Source organism: Miniopterus schreibersii (assembly GCF_964146895.1).
Source record: "Miniopterus schreibersii genome assembly, chromosome: 9".
Taxonomy (NCBI): Eukaryota; Metazoa; Chordata; class Mammalia; order Chiroptera; family Miniopteridae; genus Miniopterus; species Miniopterus schreibersii.
The window spans coordinates 11,385,486-11,410,353 of NC_138118.1; the positions used below are offsets into that span (position 1 = coordinate 11,385,486).

Sequence of the window (24,868 nt, forward strand, 5' to 3'; positions counted from 1 at the left end):
CCTTCTGGCTTCACTCTTTTCCATCTGATCTAAACCCCAAGGGACTAGAACTTCAATCAAGGTACATTAGCCTCAATTCCCTTACCCCCTGGTCTTCTGTGAGACTTTCCTTGACTTTTTGAGACCTTTTGAGAATACTATTCTATTGAGGAGCATGGCTATAAGTTTATTATCCACTCTGCCCCATGGAGTAGCCCGAAATACCACAGAAGTGTAATATAGGTACAAAAAGAGAAAAAAATGTGAGACACATAGATTAGCTGCCTCCTGCACTTGCCCTGACCAGGGCCAGGATCAAGCCTGCAACCGAGGTATGTGCCCTTGGCCGGAATCAAACCCAGGACCCTTCAGTCCACAGGCCGACACTCTAACCACTGAGCCAAACCGGCCAGGGCTACTGATCATTTTCTAGGCAAAATTTCAAAAGACTAACCATATATTTGTCTTGTTTGTTTTTTTAAAAAGTGTTTATTTTTTACTAGTGAGGATGAAATCAGGCAAAGAAGTTTACAGAAAAAAATGTCCATATATAAAGAAATAGCAAAATACTTTTTGGTCATAATTTAGAGATAAACTAATCTATAAAAAGGAGACAGTTTTCCCCAGTTCATCTCTTCCCTAGAAGAGTGTAACGAGCATGGCTCTCAGTTCCGTGATATCCTCAGTAGGCCTCGGATACGTCTGACAAGAGCTTGTATGAAACAATAGCGAGATCGAACTTTTGAATATAATCCTTCAATGTCCAGAAGTTTCTTTTGTAGTGATTCTCCAAAAGTGTTGATGGCATCAGCCTGAAGCTAGAGGTAACACAGAGAACATTTCATTAGTAAAACTGCAGTCTCAAATATTTGTTTCATTCTGTCTTCCAACTTAAAATACCTTTGCATCTTTATAATGTTGGTCCTTTCTCATGTACCAAATTAAAAAAACTATCACATTTTCCACCCTAGAATTTATTTGTACTGTTTTTCCCCTCTTTCTTTTCTTGTATAAATGTGTAAAATTTAAAATCTGCTTTAAATAACAACTACTGATGCTGCTGTTGACGTGTGGACATATGCGCAAAAACATTTCCTGAAGGGCCGTGGAAGAAGTTATTAAGAGTTGATGCCTTTGGAGAAAGAAACAAAGGATACACTAGAAAGAACTTTTACTTCATTTTACAATTTAAAAAACAAACAAACGTGCATGTTTTCCCTTAGGAAAATATATAAATGTGGGAAGGGAATCTGTTATACACTTTAAACCTTAGATATATTTTAGAATGCCTATGTAGTTCCAGATGGATTTTTTTGGTACTACACTGAAAAGCTAAAATCAAGTACAAAATTATGTAAACCTACCTGCTTTCGACTTTGCATTAAAATTAAAGCACAGTGAGATTATTTATTAATCCTGCATTTCTTCTAACTTTATAACAGACCAGTCTAATGAAACAGTCATTAATTCCACATCTATTTATTAAACACCTTCTGGAAGATCTGTTCTCTAGCTAATTCTGCACATGGCCTCATTTAACATCACACTAAAAAAAATTACTGTTATAAAGTCACTAAGAGGCAAATGTAGTCCGGCCAAGTGTGGGTCTGAGAAATGCTGCAACTGTGCCCCTCTTTCCTTCAGCTTTAAGAAAGGCAGTGACCATAGGGGTTTAGGGGAAAGCAGAGGCTTTATTAAATCGTGGCCAAGGACATCTATTTTAGCAGATCTAGCTGTAATTCATTTTCCCTAATATCACAAACCCTGATAACTGCTTTGCTCCTAAGACTTTGCATTTGTTTCATATAAGGTTTTCATTTTAATTGTTTTTGGAATGCTCTTCACTCAATTCCAACACTATTGATCAAGGAGCTACTAAGTACATAATACCGTATACAGTCGTGTGCCACATAATGACGTTTCAGTCAACGTCAGACTGCGTGACAGTGGTCCCAAAAGATTACAATGAAACTGAAAGCTTCCTATCACCTAATGACTTGGTTGCCATCATTAATAGAGGAATGTTGCCCTGGCCAGTGTTGCTCAGTGGTTAGTGTCAGCTGGTGCACCAAAGGGTCGCAGTTTCGCTTCTCAGTCAAGGGCATATACCTGGGTTGGGGGTTCCCTCTCCATCCCTGGGGACACGTGAGGGAGGCAGCCAGCAGCATCCAGTCGATGTGTCTCTCTCACATCAATGTTCCTCTCTCTCATCCCCTCCCTCCCTCCCTCCCTCCTTTCCACTCGCTCTGAAAAGCAATGGGAAAATATCCTCAGGTGAGGATTAAAATATATATAGAAGAGAGAGGAATGTTTGTGGTGCATTATCTGCTTACAAGCAAATCTCTGATGAAAAAAGAAACAAACCAAAAGCCACTGTAGACAAATTTCTGAAAAGGACACTTTCTCATGAAGAGCCTCAGGCAGGTCCTTCGGGGAAATGCAGAAGAGGCACCGTTACCACAGGAGATGACACACCATGTGTGTCACTGTCCACGAAGACCTTCTAGTGGAACAAGATGTAATGACCCTGACCCTGTGGAGGCCTAGGCTAATGTGTGTGCTTGTGTCTTAGTCTTTAACAAAAAGTTTAAAAATAAATAAATAAACAGGAAAAGCATGAAGCTTATGAAGAAGGGTATAAAAATGTTTTTGTGCAGCTATACAATGGGTGTGGTGTTTTAAACTAAGTATTATTACAAAGGAGTCAAAAAGTTTTTTTAAAAATTAAAGAGTTTATAGAGTAAAACCATTACAATAAGCTAAGGTTAATTTATTATTGAAGAAAAAAGTTATTAAATTTAGTGTAGCCTAAGTGCGCAGTGCTTATAAAGTCTATGGTAGTGTAGAGCAGTGTCCCAGCCTTCACACTCACTCACCACCCGGTCGCCGACTCACCCACAGCAACTCCCAGTCCTGCAAGTTCCCCACATAGGTGCTCTATTTTTATCTTTTATACCGTATCTTTACTGTACCTTTTCTATACTTAGATATGTTTAGCTACACAAATACCATTGGGTTAAAACTGCCTTCCGTGTTCAGTACAGTAACATGCTGTCTGTACTGGTCCAGCAGCCACAGGCTACACCATCCAGCTTGGGCGTGTAGTCGGCTCCACCACCTGGGTTTGTGTGAGTGCACGCTGTGAGGCTGGCACAACCACAAAGGCGCTTAACGACATACTTCTAAAAAATGTATCCCCGTCGTTAAGCCACACATGACCTGTATAACATTATAGTCTACTACAGTTAAATTTTTAATGGCTACTCACAATCTCTTCATTAAATTATTTTCTGAAAAATTAAGTGCTCAGTGACACTTTATGCCTAAAAATTCTACAGAGTTACTAAAAATAAAATTAGAGGAGTTTCCAGATCATAATGACTACCAATGACTGAACTCTTACTGGGTTCCAGGTACCACCCTAGGAGTCTCACATATGAAACCTCAGTTAATTCTGACTAAATTCTCTGAGGTTGAACTATCATTCCCGTTTTTTCGATGAGGACATGGAGGCTCAGAAGTTAAGTAAGTTGTTCCAAGTCAACAGCTGTTAGGTGGCCATGCCAGAATTCAAATCGGGTCTTTGTATACATCCTGAAAATGAGCTTGCTAACACACTAGACTTTTCCTTTTTCCTTTCAGAAATGAAAAAAGCATATGAGAATAGAGCCTTACCTGGTCTATGTCATGTTGGCTCACTATCGTCAGTCCACTTCTAAAATCCATATTGGCTTCTGAAGCAAAGGCATCTAGAAACAAAAGACACACTCTAACCACCTCTGCAAGTTTATGTCTACAATACAGTGGAAGAACCTGGAGATGATGAACCACAGTACCATGGAAAACATGGCTCAAGACAGAACCTTATTTCAACTTTCAGTGAATGGAAGCCCCTGGAAGCATTTCAATGGTCTAGGCCAGGGTTCGAAAGCTTGTCTTCTGTTTTTTCCCCCACGGGACCCATTCAATACATGCTTATCAGTCACAGAGGCTCATTCCAGCAACAAGAAGCCTGGCCTCGGCTGACCCACTTCCACCCTTCTGGACAATTACTTGGGACCAGGGGACTCTGGAGCTGGGTCACCCCTTAACTGAAAGAAGTTGAGGAGCAACTGAGGAGCAGCCTCTAAGATGCTCTTATGCTCTGCACCATTTCCCATGGCTAAAAGTAAAATACAAAATAAAGCTATGTCTAATACCTAAGTAGCTCTCAATTATCCAATCCACTTAGTAACCTAGACATGTAAAAAAATAAATTAAAATGTAACTAGTTTCTCAAGGCACTAAAATCCAAAGGCATTTGTGGTTCATTAATTTGCAGAATAAAGTTTACCTTGTAGCCTTCTGCTTTTTAACAAGGTCCTGGAGGCAAACAAGGAATCTTGAGAATCCGTGGGCGTGCAATGTAACAAGTAGTACTCCAGATGGCGCCAAAGAATAAATAGGCAGGTCTCTACGATGACTAGAGGAGAGCTCAGGTAAAGGAAAACAATCTCAGCACACGTTCTTTACCAGCCAGTTTCTAAGGAGGAGAAAAACGGAGAGTCTGCACCACCTAGCGATGTGCCCACGGCCTTAGTGAACAGCCAGGGGTAAGGCTCCACGGAAGGTGTCTCCCCAGAAAGCAGCAAGGTGTGCTGAGGAGGCGGGGACCGTGGGGAGCTGGGCCAGCGCAGGCTCCAGTGTCCTTGTCTCCTGTCCAGGCAGAAGGTGTCTGTATACATCATCAGGACTACTAGCTACTCTAAAAGAAAAAATACTTTGATTTGGAAATATATCAGGTATTTGCTGGGGGGAAAATGAACAATAATTACATCCTTTCCATACGGTTTTGATGCCCAAATAATGTGACAATAAGTAAACAGTTCCTACATTTGCAGGTTCTCTTGAAGGCCACATTCCAGTCCCACTGTGGTTTCATTAAGGATACAAGAACAAAGGGAAAGCAGTTTAGCTCGATTGTTGATCAGCTTCACCAAACGCCTTCTCGCTAGAACATATTTCTGGGCAGTGGAGATTTTATCAACACCAGCAGGCATCACAGACTGACACAACTGAGAAAAAGAAACAAATGCAGTATTAAGAGTGACACAAACTATAACAAAAATTAATGAAAATGTACTATAAGCAGGTGGCTTGTGATAAGCACTGTGAAAAACATTCAAGTAAATTTAATCATCCTGGCAGACAAGGGTCATTATCTAGTTAGGAAGCCAGTAACTTAAAAAAAGAAAATGGAGCAAATTACAAATGGTCATCTGTTGCTTTTTGACAAAGTCCTGTCCCTGAAACAGACATTTCAATCAACCCTGAATTTCTTGGCAAATTACGACAGAAAATAGCAGGCTTTTCCAGCAGCAGGTGTACAATGCCATTCAGCATTTTTGTAACAGCTGTCACGCATCTTCTGAAGAAAATGCAGACTTCTAGAGCATAAAAAACATAGATCACCAACCAGAACCTCCCCCGTCACCTCTATCTGGCAGACCTATAAGCTCACGGTTCAGTTAAAATCCAGACACTGGGTCTGACAGAGGGCGTGCTGAAGTAGGGCCGGTGGGAGGTCATGTGCTTTATTGTGAAGCTACGGTTCCTCTTGCGAGTATTAGCATTGCCCATAAGCTACACCTGATGGGGAAGGGCTGCCAGATGTAAACCACACAATTTCAGGGACTACCTGAACCCAGTGAGTAACTCCTGCCTCAATCTGGACTTGCTAGCTGTGGGTCTGGGTATCTGAACTGCCGGTGCCTGTTTCCTCATCTGAGAAATGAGAAGAGCAACAACTTCTGCCTCATGTATTCAGATAGAACTTGTAAGCACCTCGTAAACACTCAATAAACGTTCCCTACGATGATCAGGAGAGTGGCAAGAGGGAGCAGGCGTTGACTGCTCTGAAGATGACATAGTTTTTTCGGAGAGTTAGCGCAAACCACGAATGGCAACACCCAGGCCGCCACAGGATGCCAGGAAGCTGCAGCCCAGCCAAGAGATGCCTTGCAGTTCAACTGTGCCAAATGGGAAAGATGGCAGGCTACTCAGGGAGCAAGCCTGGCAACTTGGCATCTTCAGCCACAGTAACTGCCAGGGAATGACTCTGGGTCACCAAGAGCAGGCAGACACGTCTGATACATCCCCCGCCTGAAAATTTTAGTCAACAGCCTCTGAAGATGCTGAAGGCACAGACACATCTTACCTGAGGGACTGCATCTACTGAATAAGCACCTGTGGCAGAAGCCTGTCTCACAACACAGATGGCAGCGTATAAACAGCCTTATTCAAAGGCCGGCCGCCATTCTACCAACGGCAGGTGGTTTCCTTGAAAAGGTGCGACTTCACCCTTTCATTCAAGTCTCCATGCATATGAGGCGTGGTGCTAAGGTGCGGGACTCTCCCCAAGCCACACAGAGGAATCATTTTAATTCCTTTGTCTCCCCGCACATGTCATCTTTATTCACAGGTCTGACATCAGCACCCTGGTCCCTATTAGTGAAGTCAGTGGCTTCACAGCCCATTATAAGATTCATACCTCTTTTATCTCATCTGGTGGAAGTTGCTCTACATTCTGTAGCTTGTTGACACTCCGTCGATGACTGTCATAGTAGCTGAAGAAATCATTAGTGCTCTGTTTCAGCAGGTAGACAATAATGCCCAAGCCAGGCAGGCGCCAATATGGAACTACTGGAGCTGGGGTATCTAACAGGGTTGATGATAAAAAACAATGTTCTACTTACAAGCATTTTATATGAATTTCAAATTACCTGTTTTATAACAAGGGATGCCCAGGAAGTTAAGGGCATGTAAACTACTATTAAAACCAACCCAAGACTACTCTTAAATACCACTGACAGTTCAAAGGAGCGGCTAGGAGTACTGTAAGCACATAATCAGGGATGAGCATAAAGCTGAAGACCTTGAGAGAGCAAGAAAATTTGACTAATGGACACAGATAGATCTGACCTTTATTGGATGAACTCTGTTATAAACCTTTACACCATTCTCCCCACTCCACCCCTCCCCCTATGTGCACCCCCCACCACCACCCATATACACAAGCTTGGAGGTTCCTGTCCCCCGGTGAATAATTCCTGCCTCGCCCTACTGCTCTAGTTGCCTGGATTCATTTCCAGTCTGCATCCTTCTGGTTGCTGAACTCCCAGCTCAAAGTCATCTTCCAAAAAGAGAAGGGAAACACCAACTAAAATACATCATTGGATTTGAACTTTAACAAGTCTTTTACCATAGTAACTCCATTTGGGTAGCAAAACAAAACGAAACGATCTGCCTTTTACTGGACTACCTTCTGATGAAGGTAACAGGAACTGAGGTGTCAGAGACGCCGCCTGCTGAGGGAAGAGCTAGAGCAACAGCACTGCTGCTCTACAGACAGCCCGTGGGTGGCAAACCGCACTTTCCTCTATGATGAGGGATTTCTCGAGAAACCTTAGTAATTTCAAGTTCAGTATGGAGATAATCGTCGTTTAATGCCCCTAACTGCCATGAATACCAAAGGAGAGATCTGTATCTGCTTCCTTCACTACCACCTCCCTTAGCTTTGCTCCAAAGCTAGGTCTCATAGGTCTTCGTGTGAAGGGGAAGAGAGAGAACAGTCCCTTTGTCAGGGATGCTGCCACCGACCAGGATATCCCAGAATCATCTGATCTGCCAGGTTTCCCGTTCCAGTCTTCAGTGGAGGTGTGGCAGTCTTTACAATACAAGTCGTCTCTACAGAGCCTCCTCCTGATGACTTATGTACCCTGGTCCCCAGATGACAGGTGTGTGATCTCTCTCCTGGTAGGAAGCTATCCACAGAGGACGGTCTGGTCTAATGCTGAGGTTACTCCATTGCATTTCAGGAGTTCTCACACACTAACATGCTCAAGTCTAGAAAACATTAGTGTTCAGAGGCTAACAGGTGTAGACATCAGGTGAGGATGGCTCACAGAAAATTTCACTACAGAAACAGATCCCACAGGAAAGATCATGAGGTCTAGGCTGCAGAGGTGCCACAGGGAAGGGTCCCTGGGTCACAAGTCATAGTAAATAAACTAAATGATAAAACAGTAACAAAAGCAAGAATGAAAATAACAATAGCTAACACTTAGGTAATTCTAAGTGCCAGACACTGTTCTAAAGCACTTCACATAGCCCGGCCAGTTGTGGCTCAGGGGCTAAGCATCGACCTAGGATCTAGGAGATCGCGGTTCAATTCCCTATCAGGGCACATGCCTGAGTTGTGGGCTCGATCCCCAATCAGGGGTGTCCAGGAGGCAGCCAATCAATGAGTCTCTCATCATTGATGTTTCTCTCTCTCTCTTCCTCTCCCTTCCTCTCTCTGAGATCAATAAAAATATATTTAAAAATAAAGCACTTCACGTACAGTAACACATTCAATCCTTACAATAATTCATTGGAGCAGACTTGTCTACTACCCTTTTATAAAGAAACCAGGGCATGAAGAGGGTAAATGATTTTTCTGAAATCATGCGAATAGTCACTTGTAGAACTGGGATGCAAATCCAGGCAGTTCATCACCAGCCTGTGTTCTTAACTGGTAGGTTCAACGGCGTCTCTATAACTCAGTGTTCTCAGACCTACCACACACCTGTCCACTCTGTGTCTAGAACTGGCAGAGGAAAATATGGTTTTTAACTGTTTAAAAAGCCTGAGGGAGAATAAAGATCAATTTATAAGGCTTTATAAAGTTCATCTTTAAGTATTAAAGATCGAAGAATTATAATAGTTTGTGAAAGATTGGCTCAAATGACAATACACTAAGTGAAGTTTTAATAATTATTACTGATCATTATTAGCATATGACTAATGTTTTTGAAGAATATATGACAAAATTCCGATTTGGTTTGAAAATCTCATGTTTGAGTTAAATTTGTTTTTATAGTGTTAGATTGAAGGGGGAAGAGCAGGATTGCCCTCTTGAGGCAGAGTCTCCATCCAGACCTACAAGATTTATACAGATTCATATTCATTCACAAATTGCCAGAGGGAGAGGGAAGAGATACGGTTAAATGTCACTGCTGGGTGATATGCAAACCACTGTTCTGAATGAGGGATTTAGAGTAGGACTGCCAATCATTCCAAAGTGAAAGCAATCTTTCACCTTTCACCTCTGCTGAACCACCTGGTGAGTGCAGGCCAGGATAACTATCGCCCCAAAGTGGGACTCTTCCCAGGGTGGCACCTTCTAATTCTAGCGATCTTCCTGGAAGCAAACTTTCTGAATACAGGACAAAACTAGAACTATGTAGAACTAATTTGCTTAAGTCATATTGTTTTATATCTCCAGTCTAAATGATTTAATACTACTTCCTCAATTTCTTTAAGACATATTCTTACCTAAGTAAGACTACTCTCCAAAAGAATCAATGAATAAAAGGTGTCTTTAAGTAAAAGTATCTAATTAGATATGAAGGACTTCTGTTTCCAAATATGACAAGCTAAAGTCATACCAGACAACAGGTAGAAGACCAACAAGCAATACAGAAACAACTACCTGGCGCTACCAGAGTGAACAGAAGCAGAGAGACACTGGTAGGGAGTGCAGTGTACAATTTAAAATTACCCAGCATACAAACAACTAAGAAAATGGAAGACACTCTCAAGAGACAAGAAAACCAATCAAGTCTAATCTCAGGTGACTCAGATGTTGGAAATTAGTGAATGAGGGTTTCAAAGTAGCTGTTCTGACTATCCTAACCAAGAGAAAACAACATGCTCATAATCAATAAAATCCATAGGAGATCTCAGTAGAGAAAATATAAATGATATTAAAAAACACACACAAAACAAATGAAAATTCTAGGAATAAAAAAGACCATTTCTGAAATAAAAACTCCAGAGCCAGATGGAGCTGACTGAGGAAAGGATAAGTGAACTAGAAGAGAGATCAGTTGAAAAGATTTAAGGGAAAGAACAAAAAAAAGGCTGAGGGAAACACCGATGCGTCGCAGGGACTGATTACAGGGTCCCAAACAGTCTAATACATGTTTGGAGAGAACGAGGCTGTCACATTTTCATATTTCTCACTCAGCTAGCTTACCCGGTAATCCCAGTTCCTTCCTTTAGGATCTCAAGTACTATTCGAAACTATACTCTGGCCAGAAGGCTCTTCTAGATTTATCCTCAGAAAATCTAGAATTTCTCTCTTCTCTCAAGCTCCCAGCCTATCCACAGGTCTGAAAACAGTACCTCCTCACCACTCCTTCTTAAAGTTGCTCTAAAGTTTCCCACTGTTACTCATAAAGAAGACACCACGTCTTACTGGAGCTGATTAGAGCCTGTCACAATCATAACAACCTAGTTCTTCAGATACAGAGAGAGAGGAGCCTCACCTTGCCGGGGCCCATCTCTGTTAACGGTTTCCGACAGGCTCGGGGTGAAGAGGCACACGGCGTGCTGAAGGGTGGGGGAGCTCTGCAACATGAGGGACTGGCAATATTCCATGACATTGGCACAAATCTACAATGGAAGGGCAGTGACAAAAATATCAGCTCCCAGATGCTCTAACATCATGGAAATACCAACCTGAAGAACAAAGTTCTGATCAATTGGTAAAATTACAACAAAGTTATAAATCAATTTGTAAAACTGCTCAAATGTTACCTTTATCAAATATTTCTAAACACATAAAAATCTTAAACAACAGGTATACAACTTCGCTCCTCTTACCTGCTGCATCGCCAGTTCGATCTCATCTTTCTTCATCACTCTGTCTCCCTCCACGTTATCATCTTGAAATTTAAACTGACGGAGCCTGTCGGAGCCACCAAAGCGACTCAGTAGTCCCAAGCATTGGCGCTAAAAAAGAAAAGATATTTTGTTCATATCTAGCTAAACACTAAAATTAGCAACCTCTCTTTCTTGAGGGATATAAAAAAGAAAAACTCAGTGGGGAGTAGAATTACTCTTTAAAGTGTCTGATTTCTTATTGCAGTATGTGTCAACTGGAACTAATGATACCAGTTACATTATTTAATCGACAGTTTAAAACTTTGTACATAAAAATGCTGATGGCAACATTTACTTCTGGAAACTTGAAAAACAGTACATGAAAAACAGTACAAAAAATTGGTTAAGAAAATCACTGTATCAAAAACAATGGGCTATGAACTCTAGTACATAAATATAATTATTCTGTAGCCCATAAAAAGTGAAGATGGTCAAAGCAGGCCAGGAGGCTCCCAGAAAGACTGGGATAAAATATCTAATTGACAAGCTATCTGTTTAAATATATTGATAGGAGATTACACAATTAGAGAAGAGTGGGTGACAGAAATAAGAACCTAAAAACCAAGCAATTAAAAAAATTTATTTACTCTGAGGAAAACAGTGTTACATAGAAAAGTAACACACTGTCCATGACAATCACACAGTAATAATAACGTAACACTACACACTGATCCAATCAAAATTATGATATAATTATGTTGAGTTGGGGGTTATAAGAAATGTACACATTTTAAGATGGAAGAAAAGGAATAAAGAGATCAAATTCTCAGCCTCCTCGGGGGAAGGCAATAGGTGATTCCCAAAACCAAATAAAGAGGTAGGGATATAAGCTTGTTATTTAGAGACAAGAAAGAATAATTAAAGTTGTTGAAAGGGTTTGCCCAAATCCAGGGAACAGACTTCGGAGGATGAGCGAAGGGACTGCTGCATTTTGTTGAACTTCTTACAGCTGCTCTTTAAATAAAAGTCAGTTACCTGGAATCTTCCAATGTGCCCCTGTAGCTCCATTAGGGATCCTTCATTTACATCAACATCCAGTTCACTTAATATACCTAGAAAATTTGGAATGCTTTTAAATGCAGTTTTATAATCAAGAAAACAAAACCATCAAAAAGCTAAGAAGAGCAGTTCTAGTATTTTCTTTTCTTTATGTGCATAAACATACTCTGACTCTGCCAAGAAGGAGTTTGGAGAAATATTACAATTCATATGCAACCTAAATCTAGATTCAATGCATGATTTTAAAGGGCACTTTTTAAGGTTTTGAGATAAAATTTTAAGTTTCCTAAACTCAGCAGTAAGTTACTTATAAATTACCTCAGTATGTCTCCATTTTTCTCTCTCTTTTATGTACATATGAGCATTGTTCAAACAGAACAATGTTTGAAAAGCTACTTACCAAATGTTAACTTTTGGTAATTTCTACGTAGTAGGATTTTGAGTGTTAATTATTATCTTGGACTCTGCATTTTTTATATGAGCAGATATCATTTTTATAAACATAAACTTTTACTTCTAAAAAGGCAATGAACTCTGTTAGTGACAATTTCACATAAGTCGCATATAGCTAGAGAGCAATTAAATCTCATTCTATTAAGTGTGTACGCCAGTCTGTAAAGAATTATTAAAAGTCGATTCAACACGCTCAACTCACCGGGAAGTGCTGCTTTACTGATAATGCCCGTGAGCAAAGCCAGCTCCTGCAGAGACCCGGCGCTGACGTCCTGGCAGCGCAGGATGGCTTGTATGGTATCGGAATGTGAAATGATAAACTGCAACACCTACGCCAAGAAAAAGGGAGAAACAAAGACACAGGCAAAAGAGTAAAACATTATAAATTCTGAAGCAAGCAATTCAATGTAAACGAGTATTAGACAAGCAATTGTCTTTTGTGCTTGCATAGTTCATTTCTTCAAGCAGCAAACATTTACCTAAAATTCTTAAAAAAGTTAAGTCTAATATATTTAGCCTAGCTCAGTTGGTTAGAATGTCATCCTGATATGCCAAGGTTGTGGGTTTGATCCTGTTAGAGCACATATGGGATCAAATGAATGCATAAATAAATGGAACCACAAATCAATGTCTCACTTCCTCCCCCCTTCCTCTCTCTAAAAATCAATCAATAAATTTTAAAAACTGATATATTTAGAGGCTACTGTATAAGAGTATAATATAACTTAGAACTAGCGTATGAAAACTATCATTTGACTCTTATTTTACTTCTTTTATTTTTGTCCAAATGGAACTAGAACATGAGTTTTAAATGAGCAGATATTGAAATGAGTTATTGAAGTTGTTCTATGACAGCCTGACTAGTGCGACCTGGGGACAATCACATAAAAGCTTTTGTTTACTTCTCCTTTGGATAAAGTGACTGCGATAAAAACTCTGACCTTCGAACTCTGCCCTTCCACCTGGCATTCACAGTGAACCGCCATGGAAGATGCTAATTGTTTTCATATACAAGTCTCCTCAACTTGATCATAAATGCCTTCGCAGAGACGATGCCCAAACAAGCTGAACATCTGAATCACTCAGGAACTGTGCCCCCTTTATTTTTTAAATTCAGAGTCCTGGTCTTGGCCCATAATCACTGGACGTGGAACACAGTAATCTGTATTTTTCAAAGACGCTCCTTAGGGGATTCTGCTTACAGTCAGTAAAAGACTGGTATTAGGGAACCAATATCTTATACCACAATGGCCAACTTCTACTAAAACATCTTAATCTTAGAGTAGAAGACAAGGGAAGTCTCTGAGTTTCAAAGAACTGGCTTGAAGGCCAGGTATGAAAGGGGAAGGCTGTCACCTAGACAGATGGAGTATAAATAAGGTGCCATGTCAGACACAGCAGCGCTCTATCATAGCGAGGTCAGCCTCACCCGATGGCAGGAGAAGCGGACAAAACTACCACAAATTATTGGGACACAGTTCCTGAGAGGATCACAGTAATAGAGCAATACAATGAGACTATAGGTTCATAATGAAGAGCCTAATTAATCAGTGAAAGGCTAAAAGAGATAGTGTATTACTAGTTTAAAGAAATAAATACAGGTGTCCCCAAAATATTCATACACACTTCAACAGCTGAGAGCTCAATTTTGAAAATGAAATGTATTTTAATAAACACTTCCTTTATACTTATTCAAAGTATGTGTATACGTTTTGGGGGGATACCCTATATATGTATTTTTGAAGGTTTACCGAAAAACAGTGAAAATAAAACTAATTTCTGGTGCTCAAAATTTTTTATGAGTTTGAAAATTCACTTACTTAAATCAGTTCATCCTCTAAATATCACAACGAAATGTGGCATATCATCTATCTTTTGTATTTTCTGCAAGGCCTAACGCAGTGCATCGCCTTCTCTCAATAAATACTGGTTAAATTACATTTTAGAAGCCAGCTTATTCCTATCACAACAGCTTCCTTTTACTGAAGAACAAATTTAGATCTCCTGCTTTCTATCTCATTGCTCTATTAATTAGCTGTGGTGTTTCATTCAAACAAAAGTATAAAAACAGGCCGATGAAGCGCAGAGTAAAGTACAGCAGCCTGCTTTCGACACCGGGGTGGGCCACGAACAGGTAACTATGGTAAATTCACTCCTGCTGCCTAGGGCTAGGCCTTCTGCATTTGCAACCTGAGGATTTGGCACAAGCCGATTTCTATGCTCAGGTTCCCCTTACCTGCCCTGCTGCCTGCAAGTGCTGGGCCATGCTGGACGTGAGGACGACCTGGCACAAGCGGAGAGCTGGAAGAAGAATCTGACGGTACCGGTCCACTGGAGTTGGGATGAACACTGGGGGGTCCCTCATGCCAAACATGCTTCATTCATTTCCAACGAACAAGAAGAGAGCAACAGTGCAAGGGTTAAGGCCCACTCACACGTCCCTGACCGCCCTCCTCCATGGCAAACCACCGCAGGTGGCTTCAAGGTACGGAGCTACTGATGAGTACTCTGCATCCCACAGAGACAGGAAAACCACAGAAGTTTCTTACATTTTGAAAAATCTTAGTAAGAAAGTCTGCATAATTTGAAAAGACAATGCTTGAAATTTCCTAAACATATTTATCCCACTCTAAATGTTCCCTGTGGCCATAGAGACTATAAGTAAGAAATAGATAAAAACAAGTCCTTCCCCAAATTTCCCTCTCCTGTACCCAAAGCCACAAGGGAATCTACATTTGTAGTCCATTTTGTTTTTTGTTTTTTAAATTTTAAGTAAAAATGAGGTTGTAAAACTCACTTGACTTTTAAGATTAAGTCTCAGATCATTATATTAATAAAACTATTACATACTGTAAATGTTTACATTTAAGGTTTTAGACTAAAGAAAATCAGTTGCCTGCTGAAGAGAAGGGAATAGAAGCAGAATATGAGAATAAAGGGAAATAAAATAAGAGAAAGGCCCGGCTGGGTGTGGCTCAGCTGGGTATCAACCTAGGATCCAAGTGATTGGGGTTCGATTCCCGGTCAGGGCACATGCCCGGGTTGCGGGCTCGATCCCCAGGCGGGGGCGTGCAGGAGGCAGCCCATCAATGACTCCTCATCATTGATGTTTCTATCTCTCTCTCTCTCCCTCTCCTTTCCTCTCTCTGAAATCAATAAAGATATATTTAAAGAAATAATAATAAGAGAAAGGCTTTGCACAGACAAGTGCCATGATCTGAACAACATAATGAACTCAATGCTCTTCACATAGGATAAAAATAGTAACTCTCATGTTTAAAACTTTAAAATGCAATATTAAAAAATTTTGGAGGTAAAATAGTTCTACAGTTAATCCTGAAAACCTCAAATATTCAATTTGACACTGGATTTTTTGAAGAAAATTAGAGAAACTGACCTAAGCATTGTTTGCTGCTAGGAGGGCAGGCTATTTGCCTAACAATGTTGCAGCCATGTAGACAAAAAAACAACCACCCCATATTCAAACTGAACTGGGAAATCTACTAGAAAGCCTGAAACTTAAAATAATTTGATCGGAAGCTTTGAAATTAGCAAGCAGCTGGTAAAATGATAAAATGAGAAAAATATAAACTGCTATTCCAGTCATCAGGAATACAAAATCCACAACAAATTATAATTTCATGATGATACTTTAAAAGACCACTGTGACTGAAAACATGTATTACTACTGAGCAAAACAAAGTTGGGGGGGGCATTTACTAACAAATGGTCTCCCATTTCCCTCTTACATCACTGTTCTAAAATGGAAAGCTTTTAGGTCGACAGCCACTTTTACCCTTATTAGCAACTTGCATTCATTAGTAAACGGCAGGGATGTATGACCCCCCTGCCCCACCAAAAAGCCATCAAGATAAAAGAGTACTGCTCAGACAGAATTATAAACCAGTAGCAAAATTATGTTGGAATTTCTTTTTTTCCTTAATAATCCTTCTCGGAGAACAAAACAATCTATGTGGACACTTACCCCTGCGAGTCCATTTCTGGGCGCATGTCATAGACTTGGCACTGCGCCAGCCTCACAATCACCCCCGACCTCAGCAGCTCTAAAGCGCCCTGTTGTATCTTAGCCACTCTTGTGAGAAATGCCTAGGAAGTCACCAAAGGAAAATCATCACTGCAGAAATCATACCCAAGGGCCTCAGATAAAAAGGAGACTCTCTGACGGCACCATCACTGAAGAGGAATTCTGGGCTGGGTCTGAAGGGACACATTATACCACCTTTCTCATAGGATTTTTTGAGGACTGAATGGCATGGCATATATGAAGTGCCGTATACAATGTTTTGCACAAAATAAGTATCCAACTGAACAGTAGCTTCTGTTATCATCATGAGGGCTCATGGAGGGCAGGGAAGGCTGTCCGTTTTGCCCATGGCTGTATCCCCTAGTGCCTGGTGCCACACCTGGCTTATAAGTATTTAATAAACACTTGTTGAATAAATAAATGGAAGGGGGGAAAGTTAATAAACAATGTAAGACTTTAGTGCTTCTATTATTATGACACTGTAATATTTTTAAGCAGGAGGAAACAGATTTGGAGTAAAGGAAATGATGAATTAAAGACTGCACTAAAAATCCTGTGTTTAAACTAGAACCAGCACATCTACATTGGGGTGTCCAGGAGGCAACTACTGTGCCAGAATCTTGTCATGTAAGGACAACTTGGCTCCCTGCCTTCCTCACAGAGCACTGAGTGTCACTTCATTCGCCGCCACCAGCAACCTTAGTAGGCAGCAGTCCCGCTATCTAACTAACCCTCTAAGGATCATTTCCACTCCACTTTGGCAGGCTTAGAAGATACATTTCTAGCACAAGTCCCCAAATTCAAAACTCCTTAGAATGATTCGGCTTACATGATGGAAATATTCCAAAGGTATTATTTCACAGTAATGTTCTTTACTACATCTATCACCCCAGGAAACGAGTGGCTGATCTAACTTCAAATGAATATAAAGCCTTACCATTTTGGATTCATAAGTATAAAGGGCTTTTAAAAGTGGCGGTTGTGGCGTGAGTAAGCTCTGCAGAGTGTGATCATCTTCTACCAAGCTGTCCACAAGCACCTTCAAGTAGCCACTGTTGGACAGGTACAGGAGCCACTGCTGCTGCTTGTCCACAGAGACAATCCGATCAAGTAGAGCCAGTGCCAGCATCTGAAGATAAATCACAGTGCAAGACATGGACCAGGTGGCTACCAAACTTGGAGATAGAAATGGCATTCATCTGGAAATATTCAGAACTTTTCTTACAAAGAGAATCGTTGCTTGCAATAAAACTTTCTTATTTTGTTGAGTTTGAGAAATTGAAAGCTACATACCCAAAATTTTGATTGATTTAATAAAAGAAAAATTTTCAAGATGAAGTTTTATTTCTGTAATAAAACCTAATACATTAAAATAATGGCATTAAATATATTTCAGCATAATCTAAACATTACTTGCTGGAGCAAAGATTTTTTTAAAATAGCCTTGTTTTTCCTAATGGCAAAATTTTACACACTCATTATAGAAAACATAAAAAAGTATATAGGAAATACATAATCTGATAAACAGTCTGATAAACACAGTTAATCCAATTTGGTCTATCTCCTCCCAGTCTTTTTTCTATGCATAAGAACAGAAGCATTTTCTTTAAATATAATTGAGAATTTACTACAGTTTATATTTTACCCCATTTCTTAAAATCCTGTTTCTCGTGGTTTTCAACAACATGGTTCACATGCTACATAATTTCCCACTAGCAGGAAGTTGTCTGCACCATCTCTATTGTTTCTACCAGTGTCAGGCCAACCTCAAAATTAGCAAAAAGATTATTCTGAGGGAAAATCCTGAACTGAGATTCTAAACAGAAGTAAGCAAAACATATGACTAAACAAAATAAAAATTCCAAATTATAGCAAATAAGCAAATTCACTAAAATACATTCTAGAAAAAATTCTCAGTATGTAACATACATTTGAAAAGTTGAATCAGTTTATACCTTAATAAGACAAAATATTTATTCAATTATAATACTAAACAGGAGCTACCGTACCCTTCCAATCTCATGACCATCACAAGCGTCTCGACAGACCACTTCCATGAGGGCGGCACCGTAGCTCTCAATGATGGCTATGTTTTCTCTCTGTAATTTACTAAACACGTCTTCAGGGGCTGTCAACCTTTCCCACATGGTTTTTTTGGCTAAAAGAGTTAAACAGGAAAAATTAAAATACTCCAATTTGGTCACTGAATTATTACACTTTATGCACAATATGCTGGTAGGGATTATCTATCAAATTACAATAAGGAAAAATTACAAATCATATAAAGACAAAAATATGATGACGTGAGGTGTTAAGGTCAAGAGAAATAACATTCAAGAGAACCAAATGGAGAAAACTTAAAACTGAATTCTAATGCTCAAATCTGTCAGACAAGCAAGTTATTTAGTCTCTGTAAGTCAGATTCCTTTTACACAAAACAGGGAAAATGGCTGTCCGGTATCCAGTATATATGGTTATATTCAAAACACAGTAAAAGTGGCATGAAAAAATAAGTATATAAACATTAAAATTCAGTTTTTGTTTAAAAACAAAACAGAAAGTAGCTACAGTGTCTGGCACAAAAGTATGTTGCTCAGTAAATATTTATTCAATTTAATATTTCTAATTTAAAACTTAAAAACACTATTATCTAGGAGGAAAAGTACTTTGCTACTTAAAATAAGTGAAAATAAGAACTAATTATGACTAAAAAAGTAATTAAGTGATGAAATTATTCTAAAACTAGATCATTTGAAAATTAAAAACAGAATTTTCTTTCAGGTCACACTGCTTAACTAAATCATGATGTAGAGCGCCCCCTAGTGGTTAAGTGGTGATTTTTGCCAATTCAACTAAATACAATGTTAAAAATTTTAGAGGAAAATGGGGGAGTTGTGTTGTGGGGAGAGGGAGTGGGATCCACATTCCTCTCACTCCCTAAAAAAAAAGGCTTCTATTTGTTTAAAAAGCTTCTCTGAACTATTCTTTTATTATTATTAATGACCTTAAAATATTTTTGTGCCTTATTTAAGTGGGTAGGACATTTCCATAAATATATCATTTGGCTATTAGTACTTTCTAAGAAAGATGTTATGCAAAAAGATATAGTCAGTAAAAATTAATAGGAGATAATCTGGGTCTTACACACAGAGTGGTTTTTAAGAACCTATGTACAAAATAACAAATACTCATAAGGATTCTCTAAAGGGCACAAGGAGACCATTATCAGAAGGTGCTTGTAACAAGTTCCTAAATAGCAGAACAGCTCTGGCATAGAGTAAGTGTTATATACTGACTGGTCTGTTGAACTGTCAAAAATATTTTTCATACCTGGAGACAAAAGAACCCAGCTTATTACTATTAATTAAAAATGGGAACTACCTTTTAGAAAGCAACATTTATCAATATTTTAAATATGCATATCTTCTGAACAAGAAATTCTACTTGGAATCTGTCCAAGAAAAACCTCCCATTAGTCCAAAAAAGACATGTGTATGCTATTGATGAGCATGTAACCAGGGGAGGGCATTCGAGAGAATCTACCAAAAGAAAACTGTGCACTGCTGTCATGAGAATTCCACTGTGAAGTATTCTTGAAAAATACATAAGCCTATAAAAGAATATTTGATGCAACATGTTTTGATAGTAAAATCAGAAATACTTCAAATGCCTATGAATAAAGCTAACTGTAAAATAACGTCACTTCCATGCTCAGGGAAACAGCCATTGTAAAGATTCACCTCGACGTGTACCGGGTGCCCCACAAAGGAGGAAAGGGTGCACACACTACAGCACGTGGTGCAGTGGACCAGAGGCGAGAGAGCGAGTTACAAAAACATAAGTTAAGGTCGTATCTGAGGATCTGTTTTCACAGTACTCATGTATCACCGACATAATTTTAGAGAACTAAACATTCTTCCTCTACTTCAGACTAAGCCCTTTAATGATTCCATGAAGACTCGTTTATTACAGCTTTGCTTAGACAAAAGATGGAAAAGTGATTTTTAAAACTTGAACCAATCTCTAAAGCCGGAAGAGATCAGAGATCTATCTAATTCTACCTGCTTCTAAGGTGTCTGGTTCATCTGGTCTCTGGGCCATCTGTAGGTAATAAAGCAGAGAGCCATACAGATGTGTCCTTACTCGCTGGAACCCGCCACCTAGGGAGATATAGTAAAGTAAAAACCTTTTTTCAAACTAAAGTTAAAACAAACACAAAAGCAATAATTTACAGAAAATTTCTATGAACAAACCCGTCTTCAAAATGAAGTCTAAGAGTTTCTTCAATATGATGTGAAGTGAAGAATCTCCAATAGAAGCGAAATCCACCACTGGGTTCTGTGTTGGAGGAAGGGAGGCGAAAGAACTATCAAGTATGAAAGGGTAATGGGTCTCTCCCAGTCCAGAGGCTAACGGCTGCTTCTGTTCCGTCCGAACGGCTTGGCTTAGGTGGGCGGTCAGGGTGAACACAGCACCTGCTACCACCGGCATTAACTCCTGTGCTGCTTCATCATCCAGGATCTTAAAGCAGAAAGACAACCAGAGTGAGGACCCTGCTTTCAGTCAGTCATTAATACGCTTTATACATGCTCAGCTTTGCAACTACCGTAAGAATATAAGAATAGCATTGTACTGTTCAAAGGAAATAAAAGCTAATACAGAAAGAGAAATTTAAATATGATGCTGGGTAACACATGTTTTTAACCAGAAGGAATTCCTATCACAATTCCCTACAGGTTTTTAACGGCAAATCACATAAATGGCCTCACCACTGGAGTGTCCCCTTCAGTAGGTCTGGGGTAAAATGTGATCATGCGCATTTTTTAAAAACTCCCTAGATAATTCTGATACACACTCTGGTTGAGAGTGACTACTGTACAGAATTAAAACCCTTCTCAAGGAAAGATATAGTTGTGGTATTGCACAAGTATATCTATTCCTAATCTAAAATGGAAAAAAAGGAGTTTGGCAAACTACACATATATAAATATTTGTTCAGCAGTAGGAGGTAACTGAGGAAGTACGACACCTTATCATGCACATCCTGTAAAATATCTCGAATAATCAGCTGTCGGTCCTCTGACTGAATGAGGTCCTGGGGACAAGCTGTTAGTATAATTTCTACCAGCTGCCGCCATGACTCCAGCACATGCCGTTTCGCATGAAGACACTGCAACAACTTGTTTCTTCCTACCACATACTGGAGTATAGTGCTGATTTCCTAAAGCCAGAGAAATTGAATTGAAGGTTAACACATGGCAAATAAAGTCTTTTACCAACAGATTCCTATTTTTTCACTGTCAGTTTATCTGAAACATTTATAGTTATTTTGGAAACATTCCACATGTATGCCAATCAATAAAAACTTTCCATGTTATACTGGTGGCCAGTGCTATGAAAAATAATATATATGGCTGTGTGCATGTGGCTGGGGGTGTGTATGTGTATGTGTGTGTAAGGCAGGGAGCACAGCAGGTAGGGATGGAAATCAGCTTTTTCATAACCTCACTTTCTTTCTCTTTGCAACTATACACTTATACTAAATTTGGAGCACTAGAGTTCCTCAAACCCAAGTTCAATGGCATGTTTTCTTAACACGTCTTTTATTTCTTGCTTCTTGCTTTGGCCTCGCCAGCTGTATTTCCATGTATATGATTCTTCCCACCTGACCTCTTACCCATAACTCCCCACTTGTGCTGACAAATGACTCTCTCCTCCTTCACTGATAGGGAGCAAGTGAAGTCTAACATACAATATGGACAGGCTGCAAATCCTTACCTAGCCTAGCAGAAAAAATGTTATTTATTCTGGCACACAGACATTAGCTTCAGTTCAGTTTATAAGTTATAAAGTCAAAAATGAAAGATTCCATTAAAGTTTAATTTTTAAGTAATTTATTAATTAATGAACTACAAGTCCATTTATTGTGTTGTCCTCTAACTGGCAATTTAAGTAACGTGGTTAAAAGGTTAACACTAACAGACTCGATAGGCTTACCTCCATTAGTAGAGGTCTCTGTCCTATGGCTGCCATACCTTGAAGGGCATTTACTTCAGCTACGAGAACCCTATGAAGAAGCTATAAAAGGGGTAAAGAGAGAAAAAGAAGACCGTTTCAAACACTGACTGAACAGTAACCCCTAGCAATTCCTATAAACTGCCCTAGAGAAGAAAGTTTCAGGCACCTTTATATAATCTAAACATCAGGTACCCCTCACATTTGAGAGTGGTACCAAAGAGCATGCCCTGATTGTTTTCCTCCTACTAGTGAGGCCATTACCATTTACCTGGTAGAAAGTTAAATGGTTAAAACCATCCCATAGTTACAGCTGGGTGGCACAGCTACTAAGAGAAAGGGGATGAGGAATCTTTTAAACAGGTAAAGTTAGTGTGGTCTATGCAGTCTGACTTCCCAGCTGTTTGAAAACTAAAAACAACAATCCAATAAACTAGTATCTCTATCGGAAAACAGCCACTGCATGCTTGTATTCTTGTCTGATAACTCGAAGTCTGAACCACCGGATACTGCACACACTTGAAAGCCACCCTCACCTTGACATTGCAGACCGTCTGTCCCCGTAAATTCTTGTGTTCACAGTTAGCTATGACCTGTTCAATCTGGACCCGATCAAAGAAATCCAACTGCAAAGGCTCTGGGATCTCCTGACTGAAGTCAATCGAGTCGAGAATACTTAAAATCTTTCGACGTACTGGAAATAAAAAAAAGTGGTTCAATTTTACTAGGGACATAGAGGAGGAGAGCAAATCAACATACTCAAATCAAAGCTAGGCGGTGCTATGTTCAAAAAGGGCACTAGTGCCCAGCCGGCGTGGCTCAGTGGTTGAGCATCAACCTAGGATCCAGGAGATCGCGGTTCGATTCCTGATCAGGGCACATGCCCAGGTTGCGGGCTCGATCCCCAGCAGGGGGCTTACAGAAGGCAGCCGATCAATGACTCTCTCATCATTGATGTTTCTCTTTCTCCCTCCCTCTCCCCTCCTCTCTCTGAAATCATAAAGATATATTTTTTAAAAATAAAAGAAAAGACACTAGTCTAGAAACTGAAGTCTAGAAAATTGAATAAAATTTAATCTTATTTTTAATACATCCATTTGCAAAAATATTTTTTCCATCCTATCATCCTAGTTACAGCATTTTTTGGATGACAATCCTTCACACAGCTTTTCTATACCAGTTGAAGACATAGGCATAATAATTACCTCTTGACGTTTTAAGCAATTTAATACGTACTATAAATTTACCATGGACTCACAGGGCTTACCTTTTGTAGCAGTGTCGAAGTGAAGGAGCCCGGAGACAGACCTGTCTTCATCTTCCAGGCCTCCTTCGCCATCTGTTGGAGCATCAATAATAACAGATCAGAAACAGAACAACATACTTGTAAAATTTATTTGAAAATAACGAAGTATTTTATTTCTAGGTCACTGTTTCTAGGTCAAAGAGCCCTTTGCAAACAGATAATTAAAATGCAAAGATGATGAGGACAGAACATTCCTCTAATTCCTCTGTCCCTCCAGGATCCCTGTCGCAGTTGTAAAGAGGGTAATCAGAACTCCAAAAGGGGCAGGACCCAATCACGCCCAAGAGACGATTAGAAAAGCTTATGCTTAATTTGCAAATATAATACATATTAAAACACCTTGGATCACGCTGGCTCTGTGTGACAATTCCACTGAACATTTGTGTATATGCATATAGCAAATCTAGGTGCTTCAAACAGTAATAAAATGACAATTACGGGATGATTTCAAAATGTTGTGTTTTAAGGGAAGAAATTCTAAAGGCGGAAAGAGCTTGTTTGGCCCACAATCACACACTCAGCCCAAGGCTCAGACCTGTGCTTGCTTCAGCCAGGCCAGGCGGCAGCACGTGGGCAACGCCGACACTCACACGCTCACCTGAGTATGGTTTCACTGGCATGTCGTCCAGCAAGAGGTGTAGGAGCCTCTGGGTGTGCGACCGCTGCCGATTCAGAGACGTCACCCTCAGCTCTATGGAGGCAGTCTTCATCAGCCACGACATTTGGTTCAACATAGATATTTCATATTCTAGGAGATAAACACCTACATTTAGTTTCCCAGAAAAATAACAAAGACCAGAACAGACCTAAATTCCATAACTCATCAGATATATTCCCACGTAAAATACTTAATAATGTATGAAACTTGGCAACATAATAATTTATCTCTGTAAAATAAAAAAACAAAAAACAGATGCCAAGGGGGGGGAAAATAAGGAACATATGTTTATAAAAAATGAGTAGAGGCAAGCGAAGAACAAGAGAATCAAGGTCTCGTTACCAGGACAATTTCATACAGATCCACAGAAGTCTGAGTCTGCCACAGTTTGCCATTAATACAGAACATAATACTTAAAAAAAATATCAAATATATAAAAATATTTTTAAATTAAAAATATCAAAAACCTGTCATAGTCTGATTTTTATTTCACAAAACAAATTTATTTCAAAAACTTAAAATTAATTTAAATGGTATGACTTTATGATATCTCTTAAGATAACCCAGGATGTTCATTTAGCGTATAATTAATTAGGGTTGTGCCTTCCGCCGCAGCAGCCACTGAAGAGCAGCAGCTACGGCTCTGCACTACCCCATGGCTGGGGCC

The 24,868-nt window shown here is 39.7% G+C and overlaps 1 protein-coding gene across 4 annotated transcripts in view; it reads right to left on the reverse strand.

The window, feature by feature from the left end:
- Positions 1-459: 459 nt before the first annotated feature.
- Positions 460-24,868, reverse strand: part of NUP205 (nucleoporin 205) — a 64,595-nt gene continuing 40,186 nt past the window's right edge. For 3 of the 4 annotated variants that reach the window (XM_081146713.1, XM_081146715.1, XM_081146714.1), the window contains exons 24-43: positions 24,142-24,291; positions 23,505-23,576; positions 22,774-22,931; positions 22,220-22,300; positions 21,252-21,443; positions 20,476-20,743; positions 20,284-20,382; positions 18,232-18,380; positions 17,160-17,351; positions 16,163-16,284; positions 14,414-14,552; positions 12,380-12,506; positions 11,701-11,777; positions 10,666-10,794; positions 10,329-10,455; positions 6,509-6,675; positions 4,910-5,033; positions 4,313-4,441; positions 3,655-3,728; positions 460-797 (exon numbers count right to left, since the gene is read on the reverse strand). In XM_081146713.1, coding sequence (XP_081002839.1) covers positions 645-797; positions 3,655-3,728; positions 4,313-4,441; positions 4,910-5,033; positions 6,509-6,675; positions 10,329-10,455; positions 10,666-10,794; positions 11,701-11,777; positions 12,380-12,506; positions 14,414-14,552; positions 16,163-16,284; positions 17,160-17,351; positions 18,232-18,380; positions 20,284-20,382; positions 20,476-20,743; positions 21,252-21,443; positions 22,220-22,300; positions 22,774-22,931; positions 23,505-23,576; positions 24,142-24,291 — 2,729 coding nt within the window. In that variant the 3' untranslated portion in view covers positions 460-644. Of the gene's footprint in view, positions 798-3,654; positions 3,729-4,312; positions 4,502-4,851; positions 5,034-6,508; positions 6,676-10,328; positions 10,456-10,665; positions 10,795-11,700; positions 11,778-12,379; positions 12,507-14,413; positions 14,553-16,162; positions 16,285-17,159; positions 17,352-18,231; positions 18,381-20,283; positions 20,383-20,475; positions 20,744-21,251; positions 21,444-22,219; positions 22,301-22,773; positions 22,932-23,504; positions 23,577-24,141; positions 24,292-24,868 lie in introns of those variants that run through there. The other variant, XM_081146716.1, reaches the window with a different exon arrangement.